At 43.4% G+C, this 17,436-nt stretch overlaps 1 protein-coding gene across 3 annotated transcripts in view; it reads left to right on the forward strand.

Moving 5' to 3' along the window:
* The window catches only part of LOC135559078 (voltage-gated purine nucleotide uniporter SLC17A9-like), a 60,386-nt gene that overhangs the window by 15,448 nt on the left and 27,502 nt on the right, over window positions 1–17,436 (forward strand). For all 3 annotated transcript variants that reach the window (XM_064993442.1, XM_064993440.1, XM_064993441.1), the window contains 6 exons: window positions 10,533–10,663; window positions 10,841–10,937; window positions 12,693–12,789; window positions 13,176–13,263; window positions 13,437–13,471; window positions 13,569–13,684. In XM_064993442.1, coding sequence (XP_064849514.1) covers window positions 10,533–10,663; window positions 10,841–10,937; window positions 12,693–12,789; window positions 13,176–13,263; window positions 13,437–13,471; window positions 13,569–13,684 — 564 coding nt within the window. The remainder of the gene's footprint in view (window positions 1–10,532; window positions 10,664–10,840; window positions 10,938–12,692; window positions 12,790–13,175; window positions 13,264–13,436; window positions 13,472–13,568; window positions 13,685–17,436) is intronic.

Consider the following 17,436-nt stretch of genomic DNA (forward strand, 5'->3'; position numbering starts at 1 on the left):
ACAGGTTAGTAATGAGGCTATATACAGGGGTACAGGTTAGTAATGAGGCTATATACAGGGGTACAGGTTAGTAATGAGGCTATATACAGGGGTACAGGTTAGTAATGAGACTATATTCAGGGGTACTGGTACTGAGTCAATGTGCGGGGGTACAGGTTAGTAATTAGGCTATATACAGGGGTACAGGTTAGTAATGAGGCTATATTCAGGGGTACATGTTAGTAATGAGGCTATATACAGGGGTACAGGTTAGTAATGAGACTATATTCAGGGGTACTGGTACTGAGTCAATGTGCGGGGGTACAGGTTAGTAATTAGGCTATATACAGGGGTACAGGTTAGTAATGAGGCTATATTCAGGGGTACAGGTTAGTAATGAGGCTATATACAGGGGTACATGTTAGTAATGAGGCTATATACAGGGGTACAGGTTAGTAATGAGGCTATATACAGGGGTACAGGTTAGTAATGAGGCTATATTCAGGGGTACATGTTAGTAATGAGGCTATATACAGGGGTACAGGTTAGTAATGAGGCTATATACAGGGGTACATGTTAGTAATGAGGCTATATACAGGGGTACAGGTTAGTAATTAGGCTATATACGGGGGTACAGGTTAGTAATGTGGCTATATACAGGGGGTACAGGTTAGTAATGAGGCTATATTCAGGGGTTACTGGTTAGTAATGAGACTATATACAGGGGGTACAGGTTAGTAATGAGGCTATATACAGGGGGTACAGGTCAGTAATGTGGCTATATACAGGGGGTACCTGTTAGTAATGAGGCTATATACAGGGGTACTGATACTGAGTCAATGTGCGGGGGGTACAGGTTAGTAATGAGGCTATATACAGGGGTACAGGTTAGTAATGAGGCTATATACAGGGGTACAGGTTAGTAATTAGGCTATATACAGGGGTACAGGTTAGTAATGAGGCTATATACAGGGGTACAGGTTAGTAATGAGGCTATATTCAGGGGTACATGTTAGTAATGAGGCTATATACAGGGGTACAGGTTAGTAATTAGGCTATATACGGGGGTACAGGTTAGTAATGTGGCTATATACAGGGGGTACAGGTTAGTAATGAGGCTATATTCAGGGGTTACTGGTTAGTAATGAGGCTATATACAGGGGTACCTGTTAGTAATGAGGCTATATACAGGGGTACAGGATAATAATGAGACTATATACAGGGGTACAGGTTAGTAATGAGGCTATATTCAGGGGTACAGGTTAGTAATGAGGCTATATTCAGGGGTACAGGTTAGTAATGAGCTTATATACAGTGTTACAGGTTAGTAATGAGGCTATATACAGGGGTACTGATACTGAGTCAATGTGCGGGGGGTACAGGTTAGTAATGAGGCTATATACAGGGGTACAGGTTAGTAATGAGGCTATATACAGGGGTACAGGTTAGTAATGAGGCTATATTCAGGGGTACATGTTAGTAATGAGGCTATATACAGGGGTACAGGTTAGTAATGTGGCTATATACAGGGGTACAGGTTAGTAATGAGGCTATATACAGGGGTACTGGTTAGTAATGAGGCTATATACAGGGGTACATGTTAGTAATGAGGCTATATACAGGGGGTACATGTTAGTAATGAGGCTATATACAGGGGGTACATGTTTAGTAATGAGGCTATATACAGGGGTACAGGTTAGTAATGAGGCTATATACAGGGGTACAGGTTAGTAATTAGGCTATATACGGGGGTACAGGTTAGTAATGTGGCTATATACAGGGGTACAGGTTAGTAATGAGGCTATATTCAGGGGTACAGGTTAGTATTGAGGCTATATTCAGGGGTACAGGTTAGTATTGAGGCTATATACAGGGGTACAGGTTAGTAATGAGGCTATATTCAGGGGTACATGTTAGTAATGAGGCTATATACAGGGGGTACATGTTAGTAATGAGGCTATATACAGGGGGTACATGTTTAGTAATGAGGCTATATACAGGGGTACAGGTTAGTAATGAGGCTATATACGGGGGTACAGGTTAGTAATGTGGCTATATACAGGGGTACAGGTTAGTAATGAGGCTATATTCAGGGGTACAGGTTAGTATTGAGGCTATATTCAGGGGTACAGGTTAGTATTGAGGCTATATTCAGTGGTACATGTTTGGTAATGAGGCTATATTCAGGGGTACAGGTTAGTAATGAGGCTATATACAGGGGTACAGGTTAGTAATGAGGCTATATACAGGGGTACTGGTTAGTAATGAGACTATATACAGGGGGTACAGGTTAATAATGAGGCTATATACAGGGGTACAGGTTAGTAATGAGGCTATATTCAGGGGTACAGGTTAGTAATGAGGCTATATACAGGGGGTACATGTTTAGTAATGAGGCTATATACAGGGGTACAGGTTAGTAATGAGGCTATATACAGGGGTACAGGTTAGTAATTAGGCTATATACGGGGGTACAGGTTAGTAATGTGGCTATATACAGGGGTACAGGTTAGTAATGAGGCTATATTCAGGGGTACAGGTTAGTATTGAGGCTATATTCAGGGGTACAGGTTAGTATTGAGGCTATATTCAGTGGTACATGTTTAGTAATTAGGCTATATTCAGGGGTACAGGTTAGTAATGAGGCTATATACAGGGGTACAGGTTAGTAATGAGGCTATATACAGGGGTACTGGTTAGTAATGAGACTATATAAAGGGGGTACAGGTTAGTAATGAGGCTATATACAGGGGTACAGGTTAGTAATGAGGCTATATTCAGGGGTACAGGTTAGTAATGAGGCTATATTCAGGGGTACTGGTACTGAGTCAATGTGCGGGGGTACAGGTTAGTAATAAGGCTATATACAGGGGTACAGGTTAGTAATGAGGCTATATACAGGGGTACAGGTTAGTAATGAGGCTATATACAGGGGTACAGGTTAGTAATGAGGCTATATTCAGGGGTACAGGTTAGTAATGAGGCTATATACAGGGGTACAGGTTAGTAATGAGGCTATATACAGGGGTACAGGTTAGTAATGAGGCTATATACAGGGGTACTGGTTAGTAATGAGGCTATATACAGGGGTACTGGTTAGTAATGAGGCTATATACAGGGGTACAGGTTAGTAATGAGGCTATATTCAGGGGTACAGGTTAGTAATGACGCTATATACAGGGGTACTGGTTAGTAATGAGGCTATATACAGGGGTACATGTTAGTAATGAGGCTATATTCAGGGGTACAGGTTAGTAATGAGGCTATATACAGGGGTACAGGTTAGTAATGAGGCTATATTCAGGGGTACAGGTTAGTAATGAGGCTATATACAGGGGTACTGGTACTGAGTCAATGTGCGGGGGTACAGGTTAGTAATGAGGCTATATACAGGGGTACAGGTTAGTAATGAGGCTATATACAGGGGTACAGGTTAGTAATGAGGCTATATTCAGGGGTACAGGTTAGTAATGAGGCTATATACAGGGGTACTGGTACTGAGTCAATGTGCGGGGGTACAGGTTAGTAATGAGGCTATATTCAGGGGTACAGGTTAGTAATGAGGCTATATTCAGGGGTACAGGTTAGTAATGAGGCTATATACAGGGGTACAGGTTAGTAATGAGGCTATATACAGGGGTACAGGTTAGTAATGAGGCTATATACATGGGGTACAGGTTAGTATTGAGGCTATATACAGGGGTACAGGTTAGTAATGAGGCTATATACAGGGGTACAGGTTAGTAATGAGGCTATATACAAGGGTACAGGTTAGTAATGAGACTATATACAGGGGGTACAGGTTAGTAATGAGGCTATATACAGGGGTACTGGTTAGTAATGAGGCTATATACAGGGGTACAGGTTAGTAATGAGGCTATATTCAGGGGTACAGGTTAGTAATGAGGCTATATACAGGGGTACAGGTTAGTAATGAGGCTATATACAGGGGTACAGGTTAGTAATGAGGCTATATACAGGGGTACAGGTTAGTAATGAGGCTATATTCAGGGGTACAGGTTAGTAATGAGGCTATATACAGGGGGTACAGGTTAGTAATGAGGCTATATACAGGGGTACTGGTTAGTAATGAGGCTATATACAGGGGTACAGGTTAGTAATGAGGCTATATTCAGGGGTACAGGTTAGTAATGAGGCTATATACAGGGGTACAGGTTAGTAATGAGGCTATATTCAGGGGTACAGGTTAGTAATGAGGCTATATTCAGGGGTACAGGTTAGTAATGAGGCTATATACAGGGGTACAGGTTAGTAATGAGGCTATATACAGGGGTACAGGTTAGTAATGAGGCTATATTCAGGGGTACAGGTTAGTAATGAGGCTATATACAGGGGTACAGGTTAGTAATGAGGCTATATACAGGGGTACTGGTTAGTAATGAGGCTATATACAGGGGTACAGGTTAGTAATGAGGCTATATTCAGGGGTACAGGTTAGTAATGAGGCTATATACAGGGGTACAGGTTAGTAATGAGGCTATATACAGGGGTACAGGTTAGTAATGAGGCTATATACAGGGGTACAGGTTAGTAATGAGGCTATATACAGGGGTACAGGTTAGTAATGAGGCTATATTCAGGGGTACATGTTAGTAATGAGGCTATATACAGGGGTACAGGTTAGTAATGTGGCTATATACAGGGGTACAGGTTAGTAATGAGGCTATATACAGGGGTACTGGTTAGTAATGAGGCTATATACAGGGGTACATGTTAGTAATGAGGCTATATACAGGGGGTACATGTTAGTAATGAGGCTATATACAGGGGGTACATGTTTAGTAATGAGGCTATATACAGGCGTACAGGTTAGTAATGAGGCTATATACAGGGGTACAGGTTAGTAATTAGGCTATATACGGGGGTACAGGTTAGTAATGTGGCTATATACAGGGGTACAGGTTAGTAATGAGGCTATATTCAGGGGTACAGGTTAGTATTGAGGCTATATTCAGGGGTACAGGTTAGTATTGAGGCTATATACAGGGGTACAGGTTAGTAATGAGGCTATATTCAGGGGTACATGTTAGTAATGAGGCTATATACAGGGGGTACATGTTAGTAATGAGGCTATATACAGGGGGTACATGTTTAGTAATGAGGCTATATACAGGGGTACAGGTTAGTAATGAGGCTATATACAGGGGTACAGGTTAGTAATTAGGCTATATACGGGGGTACAGGTTAGTAATGTGGCTATATACAGGGGTACAGGTTAGTAATGAGGCTATATTCAGGGGTACAGGTTAGTATTGAGGCTATATTCAGGGGTACAGGTTAGTATTGAGGCTATATTCAGTGGTACATGTTTGGTAATGAGGCTATATTCAGGGGTACAGGTTAGTAATGAGGCTATATACAGGGGTACAGGTTAGTAATGAGGCTATATACAGGGGTACTGGTTAGTAATGAGACTATATACAGGGGGTACAGGTTAGTAATGAGGCTATATACAGGGGTACAGGTTAGTAATGAGGCTATATTCAGGGGTACAGGTTAGTAATGAGGCTATATACAGGGGGTACATGTTTAGTAATGAGGCTATATACAGGGGTACAGGTTAGTAATGAGGCTATATACAGGGGTACAGGTTAGTAATTAGGCTATATATGGGGGTACAGGTTAGTAATGTGGCTATATACAGGGGTACAGGTTAGTAATGAGGCTATATTCAGGGGTACAGGTTAGTATTGAGGCTATATTCAGGGGTACAGGTTAGTATTGAGGCTATATTCAGTGGTACATGTTTAGTAATTAGGCTATATTCAGGGGTACAGGTTAGTAATGAGGCTATATACAGGGGTACAGGTTAGTAATGAGGCTATATACAGGGGTACTGGTTAGTAATGAGACTATATAAAGGGGGTACAGGTTAGTAATGAGGCTATATACAGGGGTACAGGTTAGTAATGAGGCTATATTCAGGGGTACAGGTTAGTAATGAGGCTATATTCAGGGGTACTGGTACTGAGTCAATGTGCGGGGGTACAGGTTAGTAATAAGGCTATATACAGGGGTACAGGTTAGTAATGAGGCTATATACAGGGGTACAGGTTAGTAATGAGGCTATATACAGGGGTACAGGTTAGTAATGAGGCTATATTCAGGGGTACAGGTTAGTAATGAGGCTATATACAGGGGTACAGGTTAGTAATGAGGCTATATACAGGGGTACAGGTTAGTAATGAGCTATATACAGGGGTACTGGTTAGTAATGAGGCTATATACAGGGGTACTGGTTAGTAATGAGGCTATATACAGGGGTACAGGTTAGTAATGAGGCTATATTCAGGGGTACAGGTTAGTAATGACGCTATATACAGGGGTACTGGTTAGTAATGAGGCTATATACAGGGGTACATGTTAGTAATGAGGCTATATTCAGGGGTACAGGTTAGTAATGAGGCTATATACAGGGGTACAGGTTAGTAATGAGGCTATATTCAGGGGTACAGGTTAGTAATGAGGCTATATACAGGGGTACTGGTACTGAGTCAATGTGCGGGGGTACAGGTTAGTAATGAGGCTATATACAGGGGTACAGGTTAGTAATGAGGCTATATACAGGGGTACAGGTTAGTAATGAGGCTATATTCAGGGGTACAGGTTAGTAATGAGGCTATATACAGGGGTACTGGTACTGAGTCAATGTGCGGGGGTACAGGTTAGTAATGAGGCTATATTCAGGGGTACAGGTTAGTAATGAGGCTATATTCAGGGGTACAGGTTAGTAATGAGGCTATATACAGGGGTACAGGTTAGTAATGAGGCTATATACAGGGGTACAGGTTAGTAATGAGGCTATATACATGGGGTACAGGTTAGTATTGAGGCTATATACAGGGGTACAGGTTAGTAATGAGGCTATATACAGGGGTACAGGTTAGTAATGAGGCTATATACAAGGGTACAGGTTAGTAATGAGACTATATACAGGGGGTACAGGTTAGTAATGAGGCTATATACAGGGGTACTGGTTAGTAATGAGGCTATATACAGGGGTACAGGTTAGTAATGAGGCTATATTCAGGGGTACAGGTTAGTAATGAGGCTATATACAGGGGTACTGGTACTGAGTCAATGTGCGGGGGTACAGGTTAGTAATGAGGCTATATACAGGGGTACAGGTTAGTAATGAGGCTATATACAGGGGTACAGGTTAGTAATGAGGCTATATACAGGGGTACAGGTTAGTAATGAGGCTATATACAGGGGTACAGGTTAGTAATGAGGCTATATACAGGGGTACAGGTTAGTAATGAGGCTATATACAGGGGTACAGGTTAGTAATGAGGCTATATTCAGGGGTACAGGTTAGTAATGAGGCTATGTTCAGGGGTACAGGTTAGTAATGAGGCTATATACAGGGGTACTGGTACTGAGTCAATGTGCGGGGGTACAGGTTAGTAATGAGGCTATATACAGGGGTACAGGTTAGTAATGAGGCTATATACAGGGGTACAGGTTAGTAATGAGGCTATATACAGGGGTACAGGTTAGTAATGAGGCTATATACAGGGGTACAGGTTAGTAATGAGGCTATATTCAGGGGTACAGGTTAGTAATGAGGCTATATACAGGGGTACAGGTTAGTAATTAGGCTATATACGGGGGTACAGGTTAGTAATGTGGCTATATACAGGGGTACAGGTTAGTAATGAGGCTATATTCAGGGGTACATGTTTAGTAATGAGGCTATATACAGGGGTACAGGTTAGTAATGAGGCTATATACAGGGGTACAGGTTAGTAATGAGGCTATATACAGGGGTACAGGTTAGTAATGAGGCTATATACAGGGGTACTGGTACTGAGTCAATGTGCGGGGGGTACAGGTTAGTAATTAGGCTATATACAGGGGTACAGGTTAGTAATGAGGCTATATACAGGGGTACAGGTTAGTAATGAGGCTATATTCAGGGGTACATGTTTAGTAATGAGGCTATATACAGGGGTACAGGTTAGTAATGAGGCTATATACAGGGGTACAGGTTAGTAATGAGGCTATATACAGGGGTACAGGTTAGTAATGAGGCTATATACAGGGGTACTGGTACTGAGTCAATGTGCGGGGGGTACAGGTTAGTAATTAGGCTATATACAGGGGTACAGGTTAGTAATGAGGCTATATACAGGGGTACAGGTTAGTAATGAGGCTATATACAGGGGTACAGGTTAGTAATGAGGCTATATACAGGGGTACAGGTTAGTAATGAGACTATATACAGGGGTACTGGTACTGAGTCAATGTGCGGGGGGTACAGGTTAGTAATTAGGCTATATACAGGGGTACTGGTTAGTAATGAGGCTATATACAGGGGTACAGGTTAGTAATGAGACTATATACAGGGGTACAGGTTAGTAATGAGGCTATATACAGGGGTACTGGTACTGAGTCAATGTGCGGGGGGTACAGGTTAGTAATTAGGCTATATACAGGGGTACAGGTTAGTAATGAGGCTATATACAGGGGTACAGGTTAGTAATGAGGCTATATACAGGGGTACAGGTTAGTAATGAGACTATATACAGGGGTACTGGTACTGAGTCAATGTGCGGGGGGTACAGGTTAGTAATGAGGCTATATACAGGGGTACTGGTTAGTAATGAGGCTATATACAGGGGTACAGGTTAGTAATTAGGCTATATACAGGGGTTCAGGTTAGTAATTAGGCTATATTCAGGGGTACAGGTTAGTAATGAGGCTATATACAGGGGTACTGGTTAGTAATGAGGCTATATACAGGGGTACTGGTTAGTAATGAGGCTATATACAGGGGTACTGGTTAGTAATGAGGCTATATACAGGGGTACTGGTTAGTAATGAGGCTATATTCAGGGGTACAGGTTAGTAATGAGGCTATATACAGGGGTACAGGTTAGTAATGAGGCTATATACAGGGGGTACTGGTTAGTAATGAGGCTATATTCAGGGGTACAGGTTAGTAATGAGGCTATATACAGGGGTACTGGTACTGAGTCAATGTGCGGGGGTACAGGTTAGTATTGAGGCTATATACAGGGGTACAGGTTAGTAATGAGGCTATATACAGGGGTACAGGTTAGTAATGAGGCTATATACAGGGGTACAGGTTAGTAATGAGGCTATATACAGGGGTACAGGTTAGTAATGAGGCTATATTCAGGGGTACAGGTTAGTAATGAGGCTATATACAGGGGTACAGGTTAGTAATTAGGCTATATACGGGGGTACAGGTTAGTAATGTGGCTATATACAGGGGTACAGGTTAGTAATGAGGCTATATTCAGGGGTAAATGTTTAGTAATGAGGCTATATACAGGGGTACTGGTACTGAGTCAATGTGCGGGGGTACAGGTTAGTAATTAGGCTATATACAGGGGTACAGGTTAGTAATGAGGCTATATACAGGGGTACAGGTTAGTAATGAGGCTATATACAGGGGTACAGGTTAGTAATGAGGCTATATACAGGGGTACTGGTACTGAGTCAATGTGCGGGGGGTACAGGTTAGTAATTAGGCTATATACAGGGGTACTGGTTAGTAATGAGGCTATATACAGGGGTACTGGTTAGTAATGAGGCTATATACAGGGGTACAGGTTAGTAATGAGGCTATATACAGGGGGTACTGGTTAGTAATGAGGCTATATACAGGGGTACTGGTTAGTAATGAGGCTATATACAGGGGTACAGGTTAGTAATGAGGCTATATACAGGGGGTACTGGTTAGTAATGAGGCTATATACAGGGGGTACTGGTTAGTAATGAGGCTATATACAGGGGTACAGGTTAGTAATGAGGCTATATACAGGGGTACAGGTTAGTAATGAGGCTATATACAGGGGTACTGGTTAGTAATGAGGCTATATACAGGGGTACTGGTTAGTAATGAGGCTATATTCAGGGGTACAGGTTAGTAATGAGGCTATATACAGGGGTGCAGGTTAGTAAAACAAAAGGGGGGGGGGGTCAATGCAAATAGTCCAGTTGGCCAGTCTATGACTAGGGCGACTGGAGTCTTTGACTCTTCCTCTGACACTGCCTAGTGTGTAGGTCCTGGATGACAGAAAGCTTGACCCGAGTGTGTAATTATCTCTGCCCCTCTGTGGCCTTTTCACATGTGAAATATATTATTAATCAAATAAGATGGTAAAAACAAACATTGGAATGACAAAGCTGTAAAACGTTATCCTAAATATAATATGTTTAATGTAGAGACACAGGAGAGGAGCACTTTGGTTTTTAGTTCATCCACGAGGTGCTCTTTGATCATGGGATGAAATACTATAGAGCAAAAAGAAGTTGATGCTATACAGTAAACAGGATATACACGCGTTGTCCACCACTATTGTTATGGAAGCCAGGGTCAGCTGTTTGTCATTGGAGTTGCCGGGGGATGTCATTTTGGGCTGGCCATAAACAGCTCATCAGGGGGCCACAGATGTTCTGTCTCTAGTCAGGAGTTCTCCACAGATGGTCTTGTTTTGCCAGTGCAGTAAAAAAACAATCCAACAGTTTGAGTGTATGACCAGTGCTGTTGTCTCCTGCAGGACACTGGTGATTGGGGGGGCTGGTTCCCTCATGCTGGACCTGTATGGTTGGGAGAGTGTGTTCTATGTGTCTGGTCTGCTCTCTGTCCTCTGGGCATACTGCATATGGAAATACCTGCTCAGAGGGGAAGGTAAGGAGTGTAGGTGTAATGACCACATGCATATCTCACTGAAACTGAACACTTTCATTTCACAGCTAGACTATTTTGGGCAAGTGCTGCTTCATTGTTGTTTTCTAGCCATCTGCTCCTATTGTTGTCATGAACTTCCTCTGAGCTCAGACTTTTCTCTGTGTGTGTGGGTTCCAGGACCTATCATCACATTGGAGTCGCTGGGTCGTGGAGGGCCCCGGTCCAAACTCTCCAGGAGACACTGGCTACGTCTCTTCAAACAACCTGCTGTCTGGTGAGATAAGGCCAAAACACAATCCTCTCTGATCAGCTCACTTCCCTGTAGATGTTTCCATCTCACATAAAGGCTTCATTCATATCTTCTGTGCCTGTCTCTATTGGCTGTTATTTATAGAACCCCATGGCAGCCCGTGCAACTGATCTGCCCTGTTTACAATGTCAGAAATGGTTGGTTGGTTGGTGTTATTTCCTGTAATGGCTAAACCACACCTTGATAGGAAAATGAACCACTGAACAGAAAAGCAGATGTCACTGACTGTGTAGGTGGGGGTTGGTGTGAGCAGCACAGACTGATAGGAAAATGAACCACTGAACAGAAAAGCAGATGTCACTGACTGTGTAGGTGGGGGTTGGTGTGAGCAGCACAGACTGATAGGAAAATGAACCACTGAACAGAAAAGCAGATGTCACTGACTGTGTAGGTGGGGGTTGGTGTGAGCAGCACAGACTGATAGGAAAATGAACCACTGAACAGAAAAGCAGATGTCACTGACTGTGTAGGTGGGGGTTGGTGTGAGCAGCACAGACTGATAGGAAAATGAACCACTGAACAGAAAAGCAGATGTCACTGACTGTGTAGGTGGGGGTTGGTGTGAGCAGCACAGACTGATAGGAAAATGAACCACTGAACAGAAAAGCAGATGTCACTGACTGTGTAGGTGGGGGTTGGTGTGAGCAGCACAGACTGATAGGAAAATGAACCACTGAACAGAAAAGCAGATGTCACTGACTGTGTTGGTGGGGGTTGGTGTGAGCAGCACAGACTGATAGGAAAATGAACCACTGAACAGAAAAGCAGATGTCACTGACTGTGTAGGTGGGGGTTGGTGTGAGCAGCACAGACTGATAGGAAAATGAACCACTGAACAGAAAAGCAGATGTCACTGACTGTGTAGGTTGGGGGTTGGTGTGAGGAGCACAGACTGATAGGAAAATGAACCACTGAACAGAAAAGCAGATGTCACTGACTGTGTAGGTGGGGGTTGGTGTGAGCAGCACAGACTGATAGGAAAATGAACCACTGAACAGAAAAGCAGATGTCACTGACTGTAGGTGGGGGTTGGTGTGAGCAGCACAGACTGATAGGAAAATGAACCACTGAACAGAAAAGCAGATGTCACTGACTGTGTAGGTGGGGGTTGGTGTGAGCAGCACAGACTGATAGGAAAATGAACCACTGAACAGAAAAGCAGATGTCACTGACTGTGTAGGTGGGGGTTGGTGTGAGGAGCACAGACTGATAGGAAAATGAACCACTGAACAGAAAAGCAGATGTCACTGACTGTGTAGGTGGGGGTTGGTGTGAGCAGCACAGACTGATAGGAAAATGAACCACTGAACAGAAAAGCAGATGTCACTGACTGTGTAGGTGGGGGTTGGTGTGAGCAGCACAGACTGATAGGAAAATGAACCACTGAACAGAAAAGCAGATGTCACTGACTGTGTAGGTGGGGGTTGGTGATCTGATCAGTTCTTGAATGAGCGAAACTCAGTGGAGAGAGAGCTATTTAAATGTACAGTAAACGTACTGATGTTGCTTGTTTTTATGTTGCACATTAATATAACCGTAGTGGTGACCCATACGTAAGTTATTTCAGCCAGTAAAAGTAGGAACTGCTGTGGAATATTTTGAGCTTTAAAAAGATGTAGCCTATGAGTCATAGAAGTGGTACACTAACTTAATTATATTTGTTTGCTCTGTCTCTCTCTGTCTCGCTCTTTGCCTCTGCCTCCATTATCCTCCCTTCAGTGCTGTGATTATTACGCACCTTTGCACTGCGAGCACCTTCTTCACAATGTTGTCATGGCTACCGACTTACTTCAAGGACACCTTCCCTGATGCCAAGGTAACTTGCCCCCTCCATCCCTCCTCTTCTCCCAACCCATTCCTTCAGAAGACAAAACAAAACTTGAAATACCACATTGGAGTTCAAGGTTGGAATGACAACGACAACAGACACACTTGAAAGTGTACATACAAAATGGCTCAAATCTAGTCAGACCCCTTGCATCTGACAGACCTGTGTAATACCACTGAGTAAACCAAGAGAGGGCGCTGTAGACACGGTGTAGACATAAAACTCTGCTCGCTAAGGAACTCTGATGTTCCCCAAACTTAGATGTTTGCCAAGTTGGATCACGATCTCTTAACAAACGTATAGGGTATTAATGTCATACTTGTCTGAGCTCATATCAGCGTTCTTGGTGTGATGTTATGGTGTTCTCCCCGCAGGGTTGGGTGTTTAATGTTATCCCATGGTTTGTGGCCATCCCCTCTTCTCTCTTCAGTGGCTGTCTCTCTGACCACCTTATCAGCCGAGGTAATGCCAGAGATATCAACTATTATCAACTTTTGTTTTAATCAGTCGAAGTTGGTACCCTTACACGAGTGTCAAGGTTTTTAACTATTGATCTGTCCCATGTCTCTCTCTCTCTCTGTCTCTTTCTCTCTCTGTCTCTTTCTCTCTCTGTCTCTTTCTCTCTCTGTCTCTAGGGTTTGACACTGCTGCTGTGAGGAAGCTTATGCAGGTATTGTAGCTTGTTTCCGATTCAATGCCCACATTGGCATTACTAGTTAACTTTGCCTTTCCTCTCCTCACCTTTCCTCTCCTTGTGTCCTGGTCAGTTCTTCTCCATGGGTGTGTCCAGTGTGTTTACCCTCCTGCTGTGTGGCACCACCACCTTCCCCACAGCTGTGGCCTTTGTCTCTGCCACCATGGGCCTCACCACCTTCAGCCACAGGTACATATGCTCGTCCCCAAATCTGCTCCTAGGCCTAGTGTCTATCATCTAGGACCATATTCAGCCACAGGTACTGACCCTTGAGGGCTACGCTGTACAAGGATGTGAATGAATGATGCAGGATGTAGATAATAACCAACAGTGGAATGGGTCATATAAACATAATCACCCCCTCACAAGCGCTTTAACAGCGACTATGTAGTTCCACTTATCTGTCAGTTTTATAGGGTATAATATGTTCAGGTGACAAAGTAAATAAGGGAGTCTGTTTATCACCTTGTCTACTGGGGCAGTAAATATAGGGAGTCTGTATTACACCTTGTCTACTGGGGCAGTAAATATAGGGAGTCTGTAACACCTTGTCTACTGAATATAATAATATAATATATCCCATTTAGCAGACGCTTTTGTCCAAAGCGACTTACAAGTCGGCTGGGGCCACTACTTTTACATATGGGTAAATCGAACCCACGACGCTTGGCGTTGCAGCGCCATGCTCTACCGACTGAGCCACACAGGACCTACTTGTCAACTGGGGCAGTAAATATAGGGAGTCTGTATTACACCTTGTCTACTGGGTCTACTGGGGCAGTAAATATAGGGAGTCTGTAACACCTTGTCTACTGGGGCAGTAAATATAGGGAGTGTCTACTGGGGCAGTGAAATATAGGGAGTCTGTATAACACTGGGGCAGTAAATATAGGGAGTCTGTAACACCTTGTCTACTGGGGCAGTAAATATAGGGAGTCTGTAACACCTTGTCTACTGGGGCAGTAAATATAGGGAGTCTGTAACACCTTGTAAATATAGGGAGTCTACTGTCTACTGGGCAGTAAATATAGGGAGTCTGTAACACCTTGTCTACTGGGGCAGTAAATATAGGGTCTGTTTAGTCTACTGGGGCAGTAAATATAGGGAGTCTGTACACCTTGTCTACTGGGGCAGTAAATATAGGGAGTCTGTAACACCTTGTCTACTGGGGCAGTAAATATAGGGAGTCTGTAACACCTTGTCTACTGGGGCAGTAAATATAGGGAGTCTGTACACCTTGTCTACTGGGGCAGTAAATATAGGGAGTCTGTAACACCTTGTCTACTGGGGCAGTAAATATAGGGAGTCTGTACACCTTGTCTACTGGGGCAGTAAATATAGGGAGTCTGTAACACCTTGTCTACTGGGGCAGTAAATATAGGGAGTCTGTAAGTCTGTAAATATAGGGAGTCTGTACCACCTTGTCTACTGGGGCAGTAAATATAGGGAGTCTGTAACACCTTGTCTACTGGGGCAGTAAATATAGGGAGTCTGTACACCTTGTCTACTGGGGCAGTAAATATAGGGAGTCTGTAACACCTTGTCTACTGGGGCAGTAAATATAGGGAGTCTGTAACACCTTGTCTACTGGGGCAGTAAATATAGGGTAGTCTGTAAATACACCTTGTCTACTGGGGCAGTAAATATAGGGAGTCTGTAACACCTTGTCTACTGGGGCAGTAAATATAGGGTCTGTAGTCTACTGGGGCAGTAAATATAGGGAGTCTGTATTACACCTTGTCTACTGGGGCAGTAAATATAGGGAGTCTGTAACACCTTGTCTACTGGGGCAGTAAATATAGGGAGTCTGTAACACCTTGTCTACTGGGGCAGTAAATATAGGGAGTCTGTAGTCTACTGTAAATATAGGGAGTCTGTAACACCTTGTCTACTGGGGCAGTAAATATAGGGAGTCTGTAACACCTTGTCTACTGGGGCAGTAAATATAGGGAGTCTGTAACACCTTGTCTACTGGGGCAGTAAATATAGGGAGTCTGTAACACCTTGTCTACTGGGGCAGTAAATATAGGGAGTCTGTACACCTTGTCTACTGGGGCAGTAAATATAGGGAGTCTGTATTACACCTTGTCTACTGGGGCACTGTATTACTTGTCTACTGGGGCAGTAAATATAGGGAGTCTGTAACACCTTGTCTACTGGGGCAGTAAATATAGGGAGTCTGTAACACCTTGTCTACTGGGGCAGTAAATATAGGGAGTCTGTATTACACCTTGTCTACTGGGGCAGTAAATATAGGGAGTCTGTATTACACCTTGTCTACTGGGGCAGTAAATATAGGGAGTCTGTATTACACCTTGTCTACTGGGGCAGTAAATATAGGGAGTCTGTAACACCTTGTCTACTGGGGCAGTAAATATAGGGAGTCTGTATTACACCTTGTCTACTGGGGCAGTAAATATAGGGAGTCTGTAACACCTTGTCTACTGGGGCACCTGTAACACCTTGTCTACTGGGGCAGTAAATATAGTCTGGGGGCAGTAAATATAGGGAGTCTGTAACACCTTGTCTACTGGGGCAGTAAATATAGGGAGTCTGTAACACCTTGTCTACTGGGGCAGTAAATATAGGGAGTCTGTAACACCTTGTCTACTGGGGCAGTAAATATAGGGAGTCTGTAACACCTTGTCTACACCTTGTCTACTGGGGCAGTAAATATAGGGAGTCTGTAGTCTGTAAATATAGGGAGTCTGTACACCTTGTCTACTGGGGCAGTAAATATAGGGAGTCTGTAACACCTTGTCTACTGGGGCAGTAAATATAGGGAGTCTGTAACACCTTGTCTACTGGGGCAGTAAATATAGGGAGTCTGTAACACCTTGTCTACTGGGGCAGTAAATATAGGGGTCTGTAGTAAAATATAGGGAGTCTGTAACACCTTGTCTACTGGGGCAGTAAATATAGGGAGTCTGTAACACCTTGTCTACTGGGGCAGTAAATATAGGGAGTCTGTATTACACCTTGTCTACTGGGGCAGTAAATATAGGGAGTCTGTAACACCTTGTCTACTGGGGCAGTAAATATAGGGAGTCTGTAACACCTTGTCTACTGGGGCAGTAAATATAGTCTGTAAACCTTGTCTATGGGGCAGTAAATATAGGGAGTCTGTAACACCTTGTCTACTGGGGCAGTAAATATAGGGAGTCTGTAACACCTTGTCTACTGGGGCAGTAAATATAGGGAGTCTGTAACACCTTGTCTACTGGGGCAGTAAATATAGGGAGTCTGTAGTCTACTGGGGCAGTAAATATAGGGAGTCTGTAACACCTTGTCTACTGGGGCAGTAAATATAGGGAGTCTGTAACACCTTGTCTACTGGGGCAGTAAATATAGGGAGTCTGTAACACCTTGTCTACTGGGGCAGTAAATATAGAGTCTGTAACACCTTGTCTACTGGGGCAGTAAATATAGGGAGTCTGTAACACCTTGTCTACTGGGGCAGTAAATATAGGGAGTCTGTAACACCTTGTCTACTGGGGCAGTAAATATAGGGAGTCTGTATTACACCTTGTCTACTGGGGCAGTAAATATAGGGAGTCTGTATTGTCTACTGGGGCACTGTAACACCTTGTCTACTGGGGCAGTAAATATAGGGAGTCTGTAACACCTTGTCTACTGGGGCAGTAAATATAGGGAGTCTGTAACACCTTGTCTACTGGGGCAGGGAGTCTGTAACACCTTGTCTACTGGGGCAGTAAATATAGGGAGTCTGTAACACCTTGTCTACTGGGGCAGTAAATATAGGGAGTCTGTAACACCTTGTCTACTGGGGCAGTAAATATAGGGAGTCTGTAACACCTTGTCTACTAAATATAGGGGCAGTAAATATAGGGAGTCTGTAACACCTTGTCTACTGGGGCAGTAAATATAGTCTGTATTACACCTTGTCTACTGGGGCAGTAAATATAGGGAGTCTGTAACAC

This window comes from Oncorhynchus masou, chromosome 17, assembly GCF_036934945.1.
Source record: "Oncorhynchus masou masou isolate Uvic2021 chromosome 17, UVic_Omas_1.1, whole genome shotgun sequence".
Classification (NCBI taxonomy): domain Eukaryota; kingdom Metazoa; phylum Chordata; class Actinopteri; order Salmoniformes; family Salmonidae; genus Oncorhynchus; species Oncorhynchus masou.